The 16,394-nt window shown below is 41.7% G+C and overlaps 1 protein-coding gene across 1 annotated transcript in view; it reads right to left on the reverse strand.

Annotated features, from left to right (window-relative positions):
• The window catches only part of LOC139750632 (Golgi-associated PDZ and coiled-coil motif-containing protein-like), a 544,937-nt gene that overhangs the window by 388,397 nt on the left and 140,146 nt on the right, over positions 1-16,394 (reverse strand). Inside the window, exon 6 of the mRNA XM_071665307.1 lies at positions 12,364-12,501. Within this exon, the coding sequence (XP_071521408.1) occupies positions 12,364-12,501 (138 nt within the window). The remainder of the gene's footprint in view (positions 1-12,363; positions 12,502-16,394) is intronic.

Below are 16,394 nucleotides of genomic sequence, written 5' to 3' on the forward strand. Positions count from 1 at the left end.
AGGGTGGGGGAGGGGGCGAAAATTCTGGGAGCCTTGAAGAATGTGTGGAAGTCGAGAACATTATCTCGGAAAGCAAAAATGGGTATGTTTGAAGGAATAGTGGTTCCAACAATGTTGTATGGTTGCGAGGCGTGGACTATGGATAGAGTTGTGCGCAGGAGGATGGATGTGCTGGAAATGAGATGTTTGAGGACAATGTGTGGTGTGAGGTGGTTTGATCGAGTAAGTAACGTAAGGGTAAGAGAGATGTGTGGAAATAAAAAGAGCGTGGTTGAGAGAGCAGAAGAGGGTGTTTTGAAATGGTTTGGTCACATGGAGAGAATGAGTGAGGAAAGATTGACCAAGAGGATATATGTGTCGGAGGTGGAGGGAACGAGGAGAAGAGGGAGACCAAATTGGAGGTGGAAAGATGGAGTGAAAAAGATTTTGTGTGATCGGGGCCTGAACATGCAGGAGGGTGAAAGGAGGGCAAAGAATAGAGTGAATTGGAGCGATGTGGTATACCGGGGTTGACGTGCTGTCAGTGGATTGAATCAAGGCATGTGTATGGGGGTGGGTTGGGCCATTTCTTTCGTCTGTTTCCTTGTGCTACCTCGCAAACGTGGGAGACAGCGACAAAGCAAAAAAAAAAAAAAAAATATATATATATAATATATATATATATATATATATATATATATATATATATATATATATATATATATATATATATATATATATATTTTATTTATTTTGCTTTGTCGCTGTCTCCTGCGTTTGCAAGGTAGCGCAAGGAAACAGACGAAAAAAATGGCAAAACCCACCCCCATACACAATGTACACACACACATGCCCACACACGCAAATATACATACCTATACATCTCAATGTACACATATATATACACACACAGACACATACATATATACCCATGCACACAATTCACACTGTCTGCCCCTATTCATTCCCATCGCCACCTCGCCACACATGGAATACCATCCCCCTCCCCCTCATGTGTGCGAGGTAGCACTAGGAAAAGACAACAAAGGCCCCATTCATTCACACTCAGTCTCCAGCTGTCAGCCATAATGCCCGAAACCACAGCTCCCTTTCCGCATCCAGGCCCCACACAACTTTCCATGGTTTACCCCAGACACTTCACATGCCCTGATTCAATCCACTGACAGCAAGTCAACCCCGGTATACCACATCGATCCAATTCACTCTATTCCTTGCCCGCCTTTCACCCTCCTGCATGTTCAGGCCCCGAACACACAAAATCTTTTTCACTCCATCTTTCCACCTCCAATTTGGTCTCCCACTTCTCCTCGTTCCCTCCACCTCCGACACATATATCCTCTTGGTCAATCTTTCCTCACTCATTCTCTCCATGTGCCCAAACCATTTCAAAACACCCTCTTCTGCTCTCTCAACCACGCTCTTTTTATTTCCACACATCTCTCTTACCCTTACATTACTTACTCGATCAAACCACCTCACACTACACATTGTCCTCAAACATCTCATTTCCAGCACATCCACCCTCCTGCGCACAACTCTATCCATAGCCCACGCCTCGCAACCATACAACATTGTTGGAACCACTATTCCTTCAAACATACCCATTTTTGCTTTCCGAGATAATGTTCTTGACTTCCACACATTCTTCAAGGCTCCCAGGATTTTCACCCCCTCCCCCACCCTATGATTCACTTCCGCTTCCATCCGCTGCCAGATCCACTCCCAGATATCTAAAACACTTTACTTCCTACAGTTTTTCTCCATTCAAACTTACCTCCCAATTGACTTGACCCTCAACCCTACTGTACCTAATAACCTTGCTCTTATTCACATTTACTCTTAACTTTCTTCTTTCACACACTTTACCAAACTCAGTCACCAGCTTCTGCAGTTTCTCATGTGAATCAGCCACCAGCGCTGTATCATCAGCGAACAACAACTGACTCACTTCCCAAGCTCTCTCATCCACAACAGACTTCATACTTGCCCCTCTTTCCAAAACTCTTGCATTCACCTCCCTAACAACCCCATCCATAAACAAATTAAACAACCATGGAGACATCACACACCCCTGCCGCAAACCTACATTCACTGAGAACCAATCACTTTCCTCTCTTCCTACACGTACACATGCCTTACATTCTCGATAAAAACTTTTCACTGCTTCTAACAACTTGCCTCCCACACCATATATTCTTAATACCTTCCACAGAGCATCTCTATCAACTCTATCATATGCCTTCTCCAGATCCATAAATGCTACATACAAATCCATTTGCTTTTCTAAGTATTTCTCACATACATTCTTCAAAGCAAACACCTGATCCACACATCCTCTACCACTTCTGAAACCACACTGCTCTTCCCCAATCTGATGCTCTGTACATGCCTTCACCCTCTCAATCAATACCCTCCCATATAATTTACCAGGAATACTCAACAAACTTATACCTCTGTAATTTGAGCACTCACTCTTATCCCCTTTGCCTTTGTACAATGGCACTATGCATGCATTCTGCCAATCCTCAGGCACCTCACCATGAGTCATACATACATTAAATAACCTTACCAACCAGTCAACAATACAGTCACCCCCTTTTTTAATAAATTCCACTGCAATACCATCCAAACCTGCTGCCTTGCCTTGTGTGTGTGTGTGTGTGTGTGTGTGTGTGTGTGTGTGTGTATGACTGGATGGGCCATTCTTTGTCTGTCCCCTTGGGTTTTGTGAGCAATAATACTTCCCACATATTCCCTGCATGTCCTTGGAAGCAACCAAATAGGTCAGGAGCAGGTGGCTAGAAATCCTCTCCTCCAGTTTTATTTTTCCAAATGTTGGAACAGAAAAGGTGGCCAAGTGAGGAGTGTTCCCTCAAAAGCTCAGTCATCTGTTCTGGAATACTACCTTGCTAATCCAGGAAATGGTGAACATGTATGAAAAAATCTTCTTTTTTTTCATGCTATTCACCATTTCCCACGTTAGCGAGGTAACATTAAGAACAGAGGACTGAGCCTTTGAGGGAATATCTTCACTTGGCCCCCCTCCTCTGTTCCTTCATTAGGAAAACTAAAAATGAGAGGGGAGGATTTCCAGCCCCCCACTCCCTTCCCTTTTAGTCGCCTTCTATGACACGCAAGGAACCATGGGAAGTATTCTCTCTCCCCATCCCCAAGGATAGCGAAAAAATAAATAAATCATTATCTACTCTTCTCATTAAATGTCAAATTATATTCATCCTCTGCATTAACAACTATACCTATATACATCCCTGAGGTAGGAGAGAAAGTTGAAGAGACTTGAGAGAGTTCAAGAAGTGAACAAGCATCAGAGATATAGATAGATAGGAGGGAGAGAATTCTATATATTCCTGGAGTCAGGGAGAAAGAATCTTACCTCTGTATTCATACCTGCATTTCTCAGAAGGTTACTAAAGAGAGCAGGAGCAGGGAGTTGGAAACCATACCTTTCTTGTATTTCAGTTTCTAAAAGGTGGAACCAATGAAGGAGACAAGCAGGCTCAGGATGGGGTGTCTAAATGTGTGTTGATGTAACCAAGATGAGAAGAGAGGAAAGATAGGTAGAACATTTGAGGAAGAAACCTGGTTGTTCTGGCTATGAGTGAAAACAAGCTCAAGGGCAATGAAGAAGAATGGTCTGGAAATGTTTCACAAGATAAGTCTGGCTGGTAAAAGGACAAGAGCTAAGGAAGGAGAAGCATTACTCCTGAAGCAGGAGTTGTTAGAGTGTATGAGAGTTGTACACTGATGTGGGTAAAATGAAAGTGGATGGCAAGAGATGGGTGATTAGTAGTGCTTATGCACCTGGCCATGGAAAGAATGATCATGAGAGACAAGTGTTTTGGAAGTAGCTGAATGAGTGTCTGCAGTTTTGATACAGGAAAACAGGTACTAGTGATGGGTGATTTGAATGCAAAGGTGAGTGATGTAGCAGTTGAGGATATAATTGGAGGGCATGGAAATAGTGAACAGCTTCTGGGGTGAGCGTTGAAAAAGGACTGGTGATTGGGAATACCTGGATTAGAAAGAAGGACATATACAAGTATATGTATGTGAGTACTAAAGATAGACAGCAGGCATTACAGGATTACATATTACTAACAGGTGTGTGAAAGAGAGACTTTTGGATGTAAATGTGTTGAAATGGGCAGCTGGTGGGATGTCTGGTCACTATCTTCAATCTGAAGGCAAGGGTGAATTTGTAAAGGTTTTAGGGAAAAAAGAAGCTATATCTGTGAGAAGAGAGTAGTGAAAGTAATTGAACTTGGGAGAGAGACTTGCATGAAGAAATACCAGGAGAGATTCAATGTTAAATGGCAAAAGGTGAGAGTAAATGAAGCTAAGGGAATGGGTGAAAAATGGGAGGTATTTAGGGAAATAGTGCTGACATATGTGAGAAATATGGGTAGTGTGTGGTGGGATGAAAAGGTAAAGTTGCTAATGAAAGAGAAAAGGGAGGTGTTTGGGAGGTACTTCCAGGGTAGGAGTGCAAATAATTGGGGATAGGGGATGGGGGAGAAAGAATACTTCCCACACATTCCTCACGTGTCATAGAAGGCGACTAAAGGGGACGGGAGCGGGGGACTAGAAACCCTCCCCTCCTTGTATTTTAACTTTCTAAAAGGGGAAACAGAAGAAGGAGTCATGCGGGGAGTGCTCATCCTCCTCGAAGGCTCAGATTGGGGTCTCTAAATGTGTGTGGACATAACCAAGATGAGAAAAAAGGAGAGATAGGTAGTATGTTTGAGGAAAGGAACCTGGATGTTTTGGCTCTGAGTGAAACGAAGCTCAAGGGTAAAGGGGAAGAGTGGTTTGGGAATGTCTTGGGAGTAAAGTCAGGGGTTAGTGAGAGGACAAGAGCAAGGGAAGGAGTAGCACTACTCCTGAAACAGGAGTGGTGGGAGTATGTGATAGAGTGTAAAAAAGTAAACTCTAGATTGATATGGGTAAAACTGAAAGTTGATGGAGAGAGATGGGTGACTATTGGTGCATATGCGCCTGGGCATCAGAAGAAAGATCATGAGAGGCAAGTGTTTTGGGAGCAGCTGAGTGAGTGTGTTAGTGGCTTTGATGCACGAGACCGGGTTATAGTGATGGGTGATTTGAATGCAAAGGTGAGTAATGTGGCAGTTGAGGGAATAATTGGTATACATGGGGTGTTCAGCGTTGTAAATGGAAGTGGTGAAGAGCTTGTAGATTTATGTGCTGAAAAAGAACTGGTAATTGGGAATACCTGGTTTAAAAAGAGAGATATACATAAGTATACGTATGTAAGTAGGAGAGATGGCCAGAGAGCGTTATTGGATTATGTGTTAATTGATAGGCACGCAAAAGAGAGACTTTTGGATGTTAATGTGCTGAGAGGTTCAACTGGAGGGATGTATGATCAATTATCTTGTGGAGGCAAAGGTGAAGATTTGTAGAGGTTTTCAGAAAAGCGAGAATGTTGGGGTGAAGAGAGTGGTGAGAGTAAGTGAGCTTGGAAAGGAGACTTGTGTGAGGAAGTACCAGGAGAGACTGAGTACAGAATGGAAAAAGGTGAGAACAAAGGAGGTAAGGGGAGTGGGGGAGGAATGGGATGTATTTAGGGAAGCAGTGATGGCTTGTGCAAAAGATGCTTCTGGCATGAGAAGCGTGGGAGGTGGGCAGATTAGAAAGGGTAGTGAGTGGTGGGATGAAGAAGTAAGATTATTAGTGAAAGAGAAGAGGGAGGCATTTGGACGATTTTTGCAGGGAAATAATGTAAATGAGTGGGAGACGTATAAAAAAAAGAGGCAGGAGGTCAAGAGAAAGGTGCGAGAGGTGAAAAAGAGGGCAAATGAGAGTTGGGGTGAGACTATCATTAAATTTTAGGAAGAATAAAAATATGTTTTGGAAGGAGGTAAATAAAGTGCATAAGACAAGGGAACAAATGGGAACTTCATTGGAGGGGGCTAATGGGGAGGTGATAACAAAAAAGGCAATATCAAGTACTGGTAATGTGAGAAGGAAATAGAGTGAGTATTTTGAAGGTTTGTTGAATGTGTTTGATGATAGAGTGGCAGATACAGGGTGTTTTGGTCAAGGTGGTGTGCAAAGTGAGAGGGTTAGGGAGGATGATTTGGTAAACAGAGAAGAGGTAGTAAAAGCTTTGCGGAAGATGAAAGCCGGCAAGGCAGCGGGTTTGGATGGCATTGCAGTGGAATTTATTAAAAAGGGGGTGACTGTATTGTTAACTGGTTGGTAAGGTTATTCAATGTATGTACGATTCATGGTGAGGTGCCTGAGGATTGGCGGAATGCTTGCATAGTGCCATTGTACAAAGGCAAAGGGGACAAAGGTGAGTGCTCAAATTACAGAGGTATAAGTTTGTTGAGTATTCCTGGTAAATTATATGGGAGGGTATTGATTGAGAGGGTGAAGGCATGTACAGAGCATCAGATTGGGGAAGAGCAGTGTGGTTTCAGAAGTGGTAGAGGATGTGTGGATCAGGTGTTTGCTTTGAAGAATGTATGTGAGAAATAATGGATTTGTATGTAGCATTTATGGATCTGGAGAAGGCATATGATAAGAGTTGATAGAGGTGCTCTGTGGAAGGTATTAAGAATATATGGTGTGGGAGGCAAGTTGTTAGAAACAGTGAAAAGTTTTTATCGAGGATGTAAGGCATGTGTACGTGTAGGAAGAGAGGAAAGTGATTGGTTCTTAGTGAATGTAGGTTTGCGGCAGGGGTGTGTGATGTCTCCATGGTTGTTTAATTTGTTTAAGGATGGGGTAGTTAGGGAGGTGAATGCAAGGGTTTTGGAAAGAGGGGCAAGTATGCAGTCTGTTGTGAATGAGAGAGCTTGGGAAGTGAGTCAGTTGTTGTTCACTGATGATACAGTGCTGGTGGCTGATTCATGTGAGAAACTGCAGAGGCTGGTGACTGAGTTTGGTAAAGTGTGTGAAAGAAGAAAGTTGAGTGTAAATGTGAATAAGAGCAAGGTTATTAGGTACAGTAGGGTTGAGGGTCAAGTCAGTTGGGAGGTAAGTTTGAATGGAGAAAAACTGGAGAAAGTGAAGTGTTTTAGATATCTGGGAGTGGATTTGGCAGCAGATGGAACCATGAAAGCGCAAGTGAACCATAGGGTGGGGGAGGGGGAGAAAATTCAGGGATCCTTGAAGGATGTGTGGAAGTCGAGAACATTATCTCGGAAAGCAAAAATGGGTAAGTTTGAAGGAATAGTGGTTCCAACAATGTTGTATGGTTGCGAGGCATGGGCTATGGATAGAGTTGTGCGCAGGAGGGTGGATGTGCTGGAAATGAGATGTCTGAGGACAATATGTAGTGTGAGGTGGTTTGATCGAGTAAGTAATAATAGGGTAAGAGAGAGGTGTAGTAATAAAAAGAGTGTGGTTGAGAGAGCAGAAGAGGGTGTTTTGAAATGGTTTGGTCACATGGAGAGAATGAGTGAGGAAAGATTGACCAAGAGGATATATGTGTCAGAGGTGAAGGGAATGAGGAGAAGTGGGAGACCAAATTGGAGATGGAAAGATGGAGTGAAAAAGATTTTTAGTGATCGGGCCCTAAACATGCAGGAGGGTGAAAGGCGTGCAAAGAACATAGTGAACTGGAACGATGTGGTATACCGGGGTCGACATGCTGTCAATGGATTGAACCAGGGCATGTGAAGCGTCTGGGGTAAACCATGGAAAGTTCTGTGAGGCCTGGATGTGGAAAGGGAGCTGTGGTTTCCGTGCATTATTACATGACAGCTAGAGACTGAGTGTGAACAAATGGGGCCTTTGTTGTCTTCCTAGCGCTACCTCACGCACATGAGGGGGGAGGGGGTTGTTATTTCATGTGTGGCAGGGTGGCGATGGGAATGAATAAAGGCAGACAGTATGAATCATGTACATGTGTATATATGTATATGTCTGTGTGTGTATATATATGTATACATTGCAATGTATAAGTATGTATATTTGCATGTGTGGACGTGTATGTATATACATATGTATGTGGGTGGGTTGGGCCATTCTTTCGTCTGTTTCCTTGCGCTACCTCGCTAACGCGGGAGACAGCGACAAAGCAAATAATAAGTGAAAGAGAAGAGAGAGGCGTTGGACAATTTTTGCAGGGAAGCAGAGCAAACGACTGGGAGATGTATAAAAGAAAGTGGCAGGAGGTTAAGAGAAAGGTGCAAGAGGTGAAAAAGAGGGCAAATGAGAGTTGGGGTGAGAGAGTATCATTAAGTTTTAGGGAGAATAAAAAATTGTTTTAGAAGGAGGTAAGTAATGTGCATAAGGCAAGAGAACAAATGGGAATATTGGTGAAGGGGAATAGTGGGGAGGTAATAACAAGTAGTGATGAAGTGAGAGGGAGATGGAGTGAGTATTTTGAAGGTTAGGCAAATGTGTTTGATGATAGAGTTGCAGATATAGGGTGTTTCAATTGGGGTGGTGTGTGAAGTGAAAGGGTCAGGGAGAATGGTTTGGTAAACATAGAAGGGGTAGTGAAAGCTTTGTGGAAGATGAAAGCCGGTAAGGTGGCGGGTTTGGATGGTATTACAGTGGACTTCATTAAAAAAGGGGGTGACTGTGTTGTTGATTGGTTGGTAAGGATATTCAATGTATGTATGGATCATGGTGAAGTGCCTGAGGATTGGTGGAATGCATGCATAGTGCCATTTTACAAAAGCAAAGGAGATAAAGGTGAGGTTCAAATTACAAAGGCAAAAGTTTGTTGAGTATTCCTGTGAAATTATATAGAAGGGTACTGAGTGAGAGGGTAAAGGCATGGACAGAGCATCAGATTGGGGAAGATTAGTGTGGTTTGAAAAGTGGTAGAGGATGTGTGGATCAGGTGTTTGCTTTGAAGAATGTGAGAAATACTTAGGAAAACAAATAGATTTGTATGTAGCATTTATGGATCCGAAGAAGGCATATGATAGGTTGATAGAGATGCTTTGTGGAAGGTTCTAAGAGTATATGGCATGGAAGGTGAGTTGCTAGAAGCAGTGAAAAGTTTTTACCAAGAATGTAAAGCATGTGTACAAGTAGGAAGAGAGGAAAGTGACGCGTTCCCAGTGAATGTCAGTTTGTGGCAGGGGTGCATGATGACTACATGGTCGTTAAATCTGTTTAATGATGGGGTGGTTTGGAAGGTGAATGCAAGGGTTTTGGAGAGAGGAGCAAGTATACAATCTGTTGTGTATGAGAGGGCTTGGGAAGTGAGTCAGTTGTTCACTGATGATACAGAGCTGGTGGCTGATTCGGGTGAGAAACTGCAGAAGTTGGTGACTGAGTTTGGTAAAGTGTATGAAAGAAGAAAGCTGAGAGTAAATGTGAATAAGAGCAAGGTAATTAGGTTCATTAGGGTTGAGGGACAAGTTAATTGGGAGGTAAGTTTGAATGGAGAAAACCCGGAGGTAGTGAAGTGTTTTAGATATCTGGGGAGTCGACATCGCAGTGGATGGATCTATGGAGGCGGAGTTGAGTCACAGGGCAGGGGAGGGGGCAAGGGTTCTAGGAACATTGAAGAATGTGTGGAAGGCAAGAACATTATCTCGGAGAGCAAAAATAGGTATGTTTGAAGGAATAGTGGTTCCAGCAATGTTATATGGTTACGAGGCATGGGCTACAGATAGGGTTGTGCAGAATAGGGTGGATGTGTTAGAAATGAAATGTTTGAGGACAATATGTGGTGTGAGGTGGTAATGAAAGGGTAAGAGAAATGTGTGGTAACAAAAGGAGTGTGGTTGAGAAAGCAAAGAGGGTGTGTTGAAATGGTTTGGATACATGGAGAGAATGAGTGAGGAAAGATTGACAAAGAGGATATATGTGTCAGAGATGGTGGGCTGGCGATGGAACTGGATGAATGCAGCAAGTATGAATATGTACATGTGTATATATGTATATGTCTGTCTAAGTATATGTATGTATACATTGAAATGTATATGTATGTAAATGTGTGTGTATGGGCATTTAGGTACATACATGTGTATGTGGGTGGGTTGGGCCATTCCTCGTCTGTTTCCTTGCGATACCTCATTGATGCAGGAGATGGCAATTAGGCATAATATATAAATAGTATAGATAAATAAATAAGAGCAAGCAGCAGAAGGTCAAGAGGGTGCTGGAGTTGAAAAAAGAGAGAGGGGGAGAGCAGGTATCAATAAACGTTTGGGAGAATAAGATGATGTTTTGGAAGGAGGTTAATAATGTGAAAAAAAAAAAAAAAGAACCGGGAACATCAGAAGGGGCAAATGGGGCAGGAATATAAGGCAGTTATGAAGTGAGGAGGATGTAGTGAGTATTTTGATAGACTGTTGAATGTGTCTGAAGATAGGGTGGAAGATGTAGGGAGTTCGGTCAGGATGGTTTGTGAAGCGAGAGTCATGGAAGGTGGTATGGTGAAGAAAGAAGACTCAGTGGAAGTCTTAGGTAAGATGAAATGGAAAAACAGCTTGAATTTCTTAAGAATGGGGGAGACTGTGTTGATGACTGGTCAGTTAGGATTTTCAACATATATGAAGAGCCTGAGGATTGGTGGAATGTACATAAAGTGCCATTGTATACAGGCAAGGGGAATGAAGGTGAGTGTCCAAACTACAGAGGTATGAGGTGTCCGAGGATTGGTGGAAAGCACATATAGTGCCACTGAATAGAGGCAAGGGAATAAAGTCAAGTGTTCAAACTACAGAGGCAAAAGCTCGTTGAGTGTACCTGGCAAGTTGTATGGGAGAGTAGTGACAGAAAGGGTGAAGGCATGTACAGAACCTTAGACTGGGGAGGAACAGTGTGGTTTCAGAAGTGGTAGAGGATATGTGGACATGCATGAGAAATACTTAGAGATACAGAAGGATTTGTATATATCATCTAAGGATCTGGAAAAAGCATAAGGTAGAGTTGATCAAGATTCCTTGTAGAGGGTCTTAATGATATATGGTATGGAAGGAAAGCTTTTAGAAGCATTAAGAAGTGCTTTTGGTGGGTGTGCAGCATATGCACAAGTGGAAAGAGAGGAAAGTGAGTGGTTTCAAATGAAGACTGGTCTGCAGCAGGGATGTGTGATATCATCATGGATGTTTAATTTGTTTATGGATAGGGTGGTGAGGGAGATAAATGCAAGAGTCTTGGAGAGAGGGGTGAGTATGCAGGCTGTAGATGAGGGGGCTTGAAAAGTGAGTTAGTTGTTGTGTGCTGATAATACAGGACTGGTGGCACATGCAAGTGAAAACTGCATAAGATGGTGACAGAGTTTGGGAGAGTGTGTGAAACGAAGAAGTGAGTAAACGTGAACAAGATCAAAGTTAGTAGGTTTAGCAAGGTTGAGGGACTTTCTTGGGGAGTTTGGGTTTGAAATGAGAAAAATTGGGGGAACTAAAGTGTTTTAGATAACCAAGAGTGGACATGGCAGCAAATGGAATCATGGAAGCTGAAGTGAGTCATAGGGTAGGGGAGGAGACAATGATTCTGGGAGCAATGAAAAACGAAGAACATGTGGAAAGAGAGGCTGATGTCTGGAAGGGCAAAAAATGATTATGTCTGAAGGTATAGTAGTCCCAACAATGTCATATGGATGCAAGGCTTGGGCTATATATGAGGATGTGCAGAGGAGGATGGATGTGTTGGAAATAAAATGTTTGAGGATAATATGTGGTGTGAAGTGTTTGGTCGAGTAAGTAATAAATGAGTATAAGAGAGGTGAGGTACTAAAAAGGATGCAGTTGAGAAGACTAAAGAGACTATGCTTAGATGGTTTAGACAAATGGAGAGAATGAATGCAGAAAGTTTATAAATGTCTGAAGTGGAGGGAACAAGAAAGAACAGACCAGTTTGGAGATGGAAGCATGGAATGAAAAAGATTTTGAATGATCAAGGCCTGAACATGCATGAGGGTGAAAGGCATGTACGGGGTAGATTGAAATGGAATGATGTGGTATACAGGGGTTGACATACTGCCAATGGATTGAACCAAGGCATGGAAAGCATCACGGGCACACCATGGAAAGGTCTGTGGTGCCTCATTGTGGATAAGGAGCATTAGTTTCAGTGCACTACCTATGATAGCTAGAAACTGGATGTACACGAATGTGGTCTTTCTTCATCTGTTCCTAGAACTACCACGCTAATGCAGGAAATGGCGATTAAGTATGAAAAAAAGAAACAACAGAGGTGTTGTGCTGAAGACACTATCGTGAATTAACATTAAACACTGAACATTTTCAGCTTCTCTGCAAATTAGTCATATGAAATACAAGACAAAAAATAATGAAGTGTGGTGGAATATAGTTTTCTGTTTATGGATTCTGCTACCATTCAGCTCACAATATTGTAATGTATTCTACCAAAAGATGGGAATAAATCCTATATTTTACTCACAGTTATGGACATACCAAGGCCCTCTTGAGGGGCCTTATGCAAAGTGACAATCCTTCGCTGTTGTTGCTTGCCTGGCCGTGCCATTCCACCTCCATTCACCACACAAGTGCTTCCATCACCTCTTCCAGCTCCAGGTACCTTGCAAAACAAAAATATAATGAATCTCAAAATACTATAAGGCCATATTGCCATTTTTAAAACAAAAACAGCCATTATCTCCATCAATTAAGCCCAATGAGCCTATCTGACATAGATGTACACCAGATGTCAATGTAGCATCTATGATAGAAGACCCACTGAATATGCATGGGGACTCAATGAACAGTCTCTGCTAATATGACAGACACAACCAAATTTATACATTAAACCTTTAATTGAGCAAACTTCATTTAGCTAGAATTTGTAGGTACCAAATTGGATCACACACAATGATCTGCTAGAGAAAGTCCAGAAGGCAACAAAGACTATACCAGAAATAAGGGAACCACATTACAGAGATTACCAATATTGAAAGAGAGAGGGAAGAGAGAGATATGACAAAATTTACAAAGTTCTCAAGAGATTTCACAAGGTAAATACAAAGCAGTTCTTTAAAAAAAATCAGCAACAAAGAGAGAGGCAAGAGAGAGATATGACAAAATTTACAAAGTTCTCAAGAGATTTCACAAGGTAAATACAAAGCAGTTCTTTAAAATCAGCAACAGCAGGTCAACAAGAGGGCAGTAGGAGTCCAAGTGAGAAAGAAATTAAGAATAAGATGAAATACTTCTACATTTCATGAGATAAGGATACAGAGAATAAGTTAAGAGAGAAAATTGCACCTGCTAACAATAAACAAGTTTAAAATCTTGTACCACATTGAATATACTCATGGACAAGTAAAGTTTTTATGACCAAATCATCACACTAAAAGTAAGGGGATCGCAGTTGAATAATATCTTTGATGTGTTGAAATCTAGGTATCTGGCACAATGGATATACATTATATCATAAAGGGATGAGAATTATCGCAATATGATATTTAAGTACAGACATGAAGACACTTGTAGAAATATAGGCCCCTTGCCTCCCCTACTAATACCAGAGGAACAAAACTCCTTACCTTGTCCACCAATACCTGAGGAACAAAGCTCCTCACTTCCCCTACCAATACCTAGTACCTAAGGAACAAGGCTCTTCATCTTCCCCACCAGTACCTGAGGAACAAGGCTCCTCAATTCCCTACCAGTACCCAGTACCTAAGGAACAAGACTCTTCACCTTCCCCACCAGTACCTTAGGAACAAGGCTCTTCATCTTCCCCACCAGTACCTGAGGAACAAGGCTCCTCAATTCCCTACCAGTACCCAGTACCTAAGGAACAAGACTCTTCGCCTTCCCCACCAGTACCTTAGGAACAAGGCTCCACACTTCCCTACCAGTACCCAGTACCTAAGAAACAAGGCTCTTCACCTTCCCCACCAGTAACTGAGGAACAAGGCTCCTCACTTCCCTACCAGTACCTAGTACCTAAGGAACAAGGCTCTTCACCTTCCCCACCAGTATCTGAAGAACAAGGCTCCTCATCTCCCATACCAGTACCTGAAGAACAAGTCTCCACACTTCCCTAATCAGTACCTGAGGAACATGGCTTCTCGCCATGCTTTGGTTCATATTCTAGGAGTTATATATGAAAAATAGTACCTATTTTCCCTGGGGATAGGGGAGAAAGAATACTTCCCACGTATTCCCTGCGTGTCGTAGAAGGCGACTAAAAGGGAAGGGAGCGGGGGGCTGGAAATCCTCCCCTCTCATTTTTCTTTTTTTTTTTTTCCAAAAGAAGTAACAGAGAAGTGGGTCAGGTGAGAATATTCCCTCAAAGGCCCAGTCCTCTGTTCTTAACGCTACCTCGCTATCGCGGGAAATGGCGAATAGTATTAAAGAAAGAAAATTTTCATTAGAAATTCAATCCATTTATATAATGTTTTACATACCATATATATTAACTAACGAAACATTAGACCCATATCTATGGTCAAATCTTTTTTCCAAAATATTCTATACCAACTTATGGGTGTGTCTAATACAACACAGCATCTTATATGCAGCAAAATATGGCACATATATTCATCAGTAAAAATAAAATATCCACAATGTTACAATGGGTGTGGGGAGAAGTAAGGTGCATACTGTAGACAACTGTATGCTTAAGGTATCCCTCAAAAACTTGAGTTGACATACATGAAATATATAAAACAACTAGATTTCTTTCTGCTGAAAGTTGGGGGTAAACATATGCACAAGATTAAACTATACACGAGTATGTGAGTATGAGATAAAAGAGAGTGCAGGAATTCATGGCTCCCTGATGTAAAACTTCCAGAATCAAAAAAAAAAAATCACAATAAATTTCAGATTCTATCAAAGCATAACTTCCACTATGAATCTCATAAAAAATATACACGTATTAACAAAATATTGATGGATGACCAATTCAACGATACATAATGGGAAGACAGTCAAAAATCTGCAGTGGAGTGATCATTCACAATCTTCCAGAGAATAGTTATGAGACATAGACATAACAAATATTCAATGATACCAATGATGAAACAATCAGAACAGTGAAAGAAGCAGCATTGCACAATTTCTTCATATGTACAGTTCTACTGATATGGAATCTCATTTCTAACAAGCTTTGAGAATTCAGAAAATATAATGAAAGAAAAGTTCTTACAAGTGTTAAAAGAAACATTTCCTGTATCAGCACGTCACTGGGCAAACTAGAGGCAAGAGTGCTAATCCATCATCATCTTTATATCTTATCATTACACACTGTAAGTAATGTAAGGGTAAGAGAGATGTGTGGAAATAAAAAGAGCGTGGTTGAGAGAGCAGAAGAGGGTGTTTTGAAATGGTTTGGGCAGATGGAGAGAATGAGTGAGGAAAGATTGACCAAGAGGATATATGTGTCGGAGGTGGAGGGAACGAGGAGAAGTGGGAGACCAAATTGGAGGTGGAAAGATGGAGTGAAAAAGATTTTGAGTGCTCGGGGCCTGAACATGCAGGAGGGTGAAAGGCGGGCAAGGAATAGAGTGAATTGGATTGATGTGGTATACTGGGGTTGACGTGCTGTCAGTGGATTGAGTCAGGGCATGTGAAGCGTCTGGGGTAAACCATGGAAAGTTGTGTGGGGCCTGGATGTGGAAAGGGAGCTGTGGTTTCGGGCATTATTGCATGACAGCTAGAGACTGAGTGTGAACAAATGGGGCCTTTGTTGTCTTTTCCTAGCGCTACCTCGCACACATGAGGGGGGAGGGGGATGGTATTCCATGTGTGGCGAGGTGGCGATGGGAATGAATAAAGGCAGACAGTGTGAATTGTGTGCATGGGTATATATGTATGTGTCTGTGTGTGTATATATATGTGTACATTGAGATGTATAGGTATGTATATTTGCGTGTGTGGACGTGTATGTATATACATGTGTATGGGGGTGGGTTGGGCCATTTCTTTCGTCTGTTTCCTTGCGCTACCTCGCAAACGCGGAAGACAGCGACAAAGCAAAATAAATATAAATAAATAAATATTACACACTGTAATATGAAAACTGAAATATATGACAGACTCAAAAGAGGAGATCATATAGTCATGGTAACTACTCAAAGGTAAACACAACTTTTGAAAATGTATACTGAAAAATGAAGTTTGACAGATGAAATACAGATCACTGTTATGGAAGGCTTTGTGACATTTACAACAGAGCTAGAACACAAGCACTTTTAGCTGGAGACAGAGAGGGAAGGTAAAAAAAAAAAAAAAATTACATTTTTGGGTAAAAAATGTCCTACAGTATAAGAAGAAAAGGATATTCTATGGAGGATATTTATGTGGCACAGCAGCCAGCCACATTTGAAAGGTGTAAGGAAGCAAAGAATGAATTAATAAGATCAGGAAGGAGAAAGATTAAAACTTTGAAAAGAATACTAGGGACAAGGGAAGAGATAAGCCAAAACTTTTCTATATCTTAATCATGAGTAAAATGTTGGTCAA

The sequence above is a fragment of the Panulirus ornatus genome, chromosome 10, assembly GCF_036320965.1.
Source record: "Panulirus ornatus isolate Po-2019 chromosome 10, ASM3632096v1, whole genome shotgun sequence".
In the NCBI taxonomy this organism is placed as follows: Eukaryota; Metazoa; Arthropoda; class Malacostraca; order Decapoda; family Palinuridae; genus Panulirus; species Panulirus ornatus.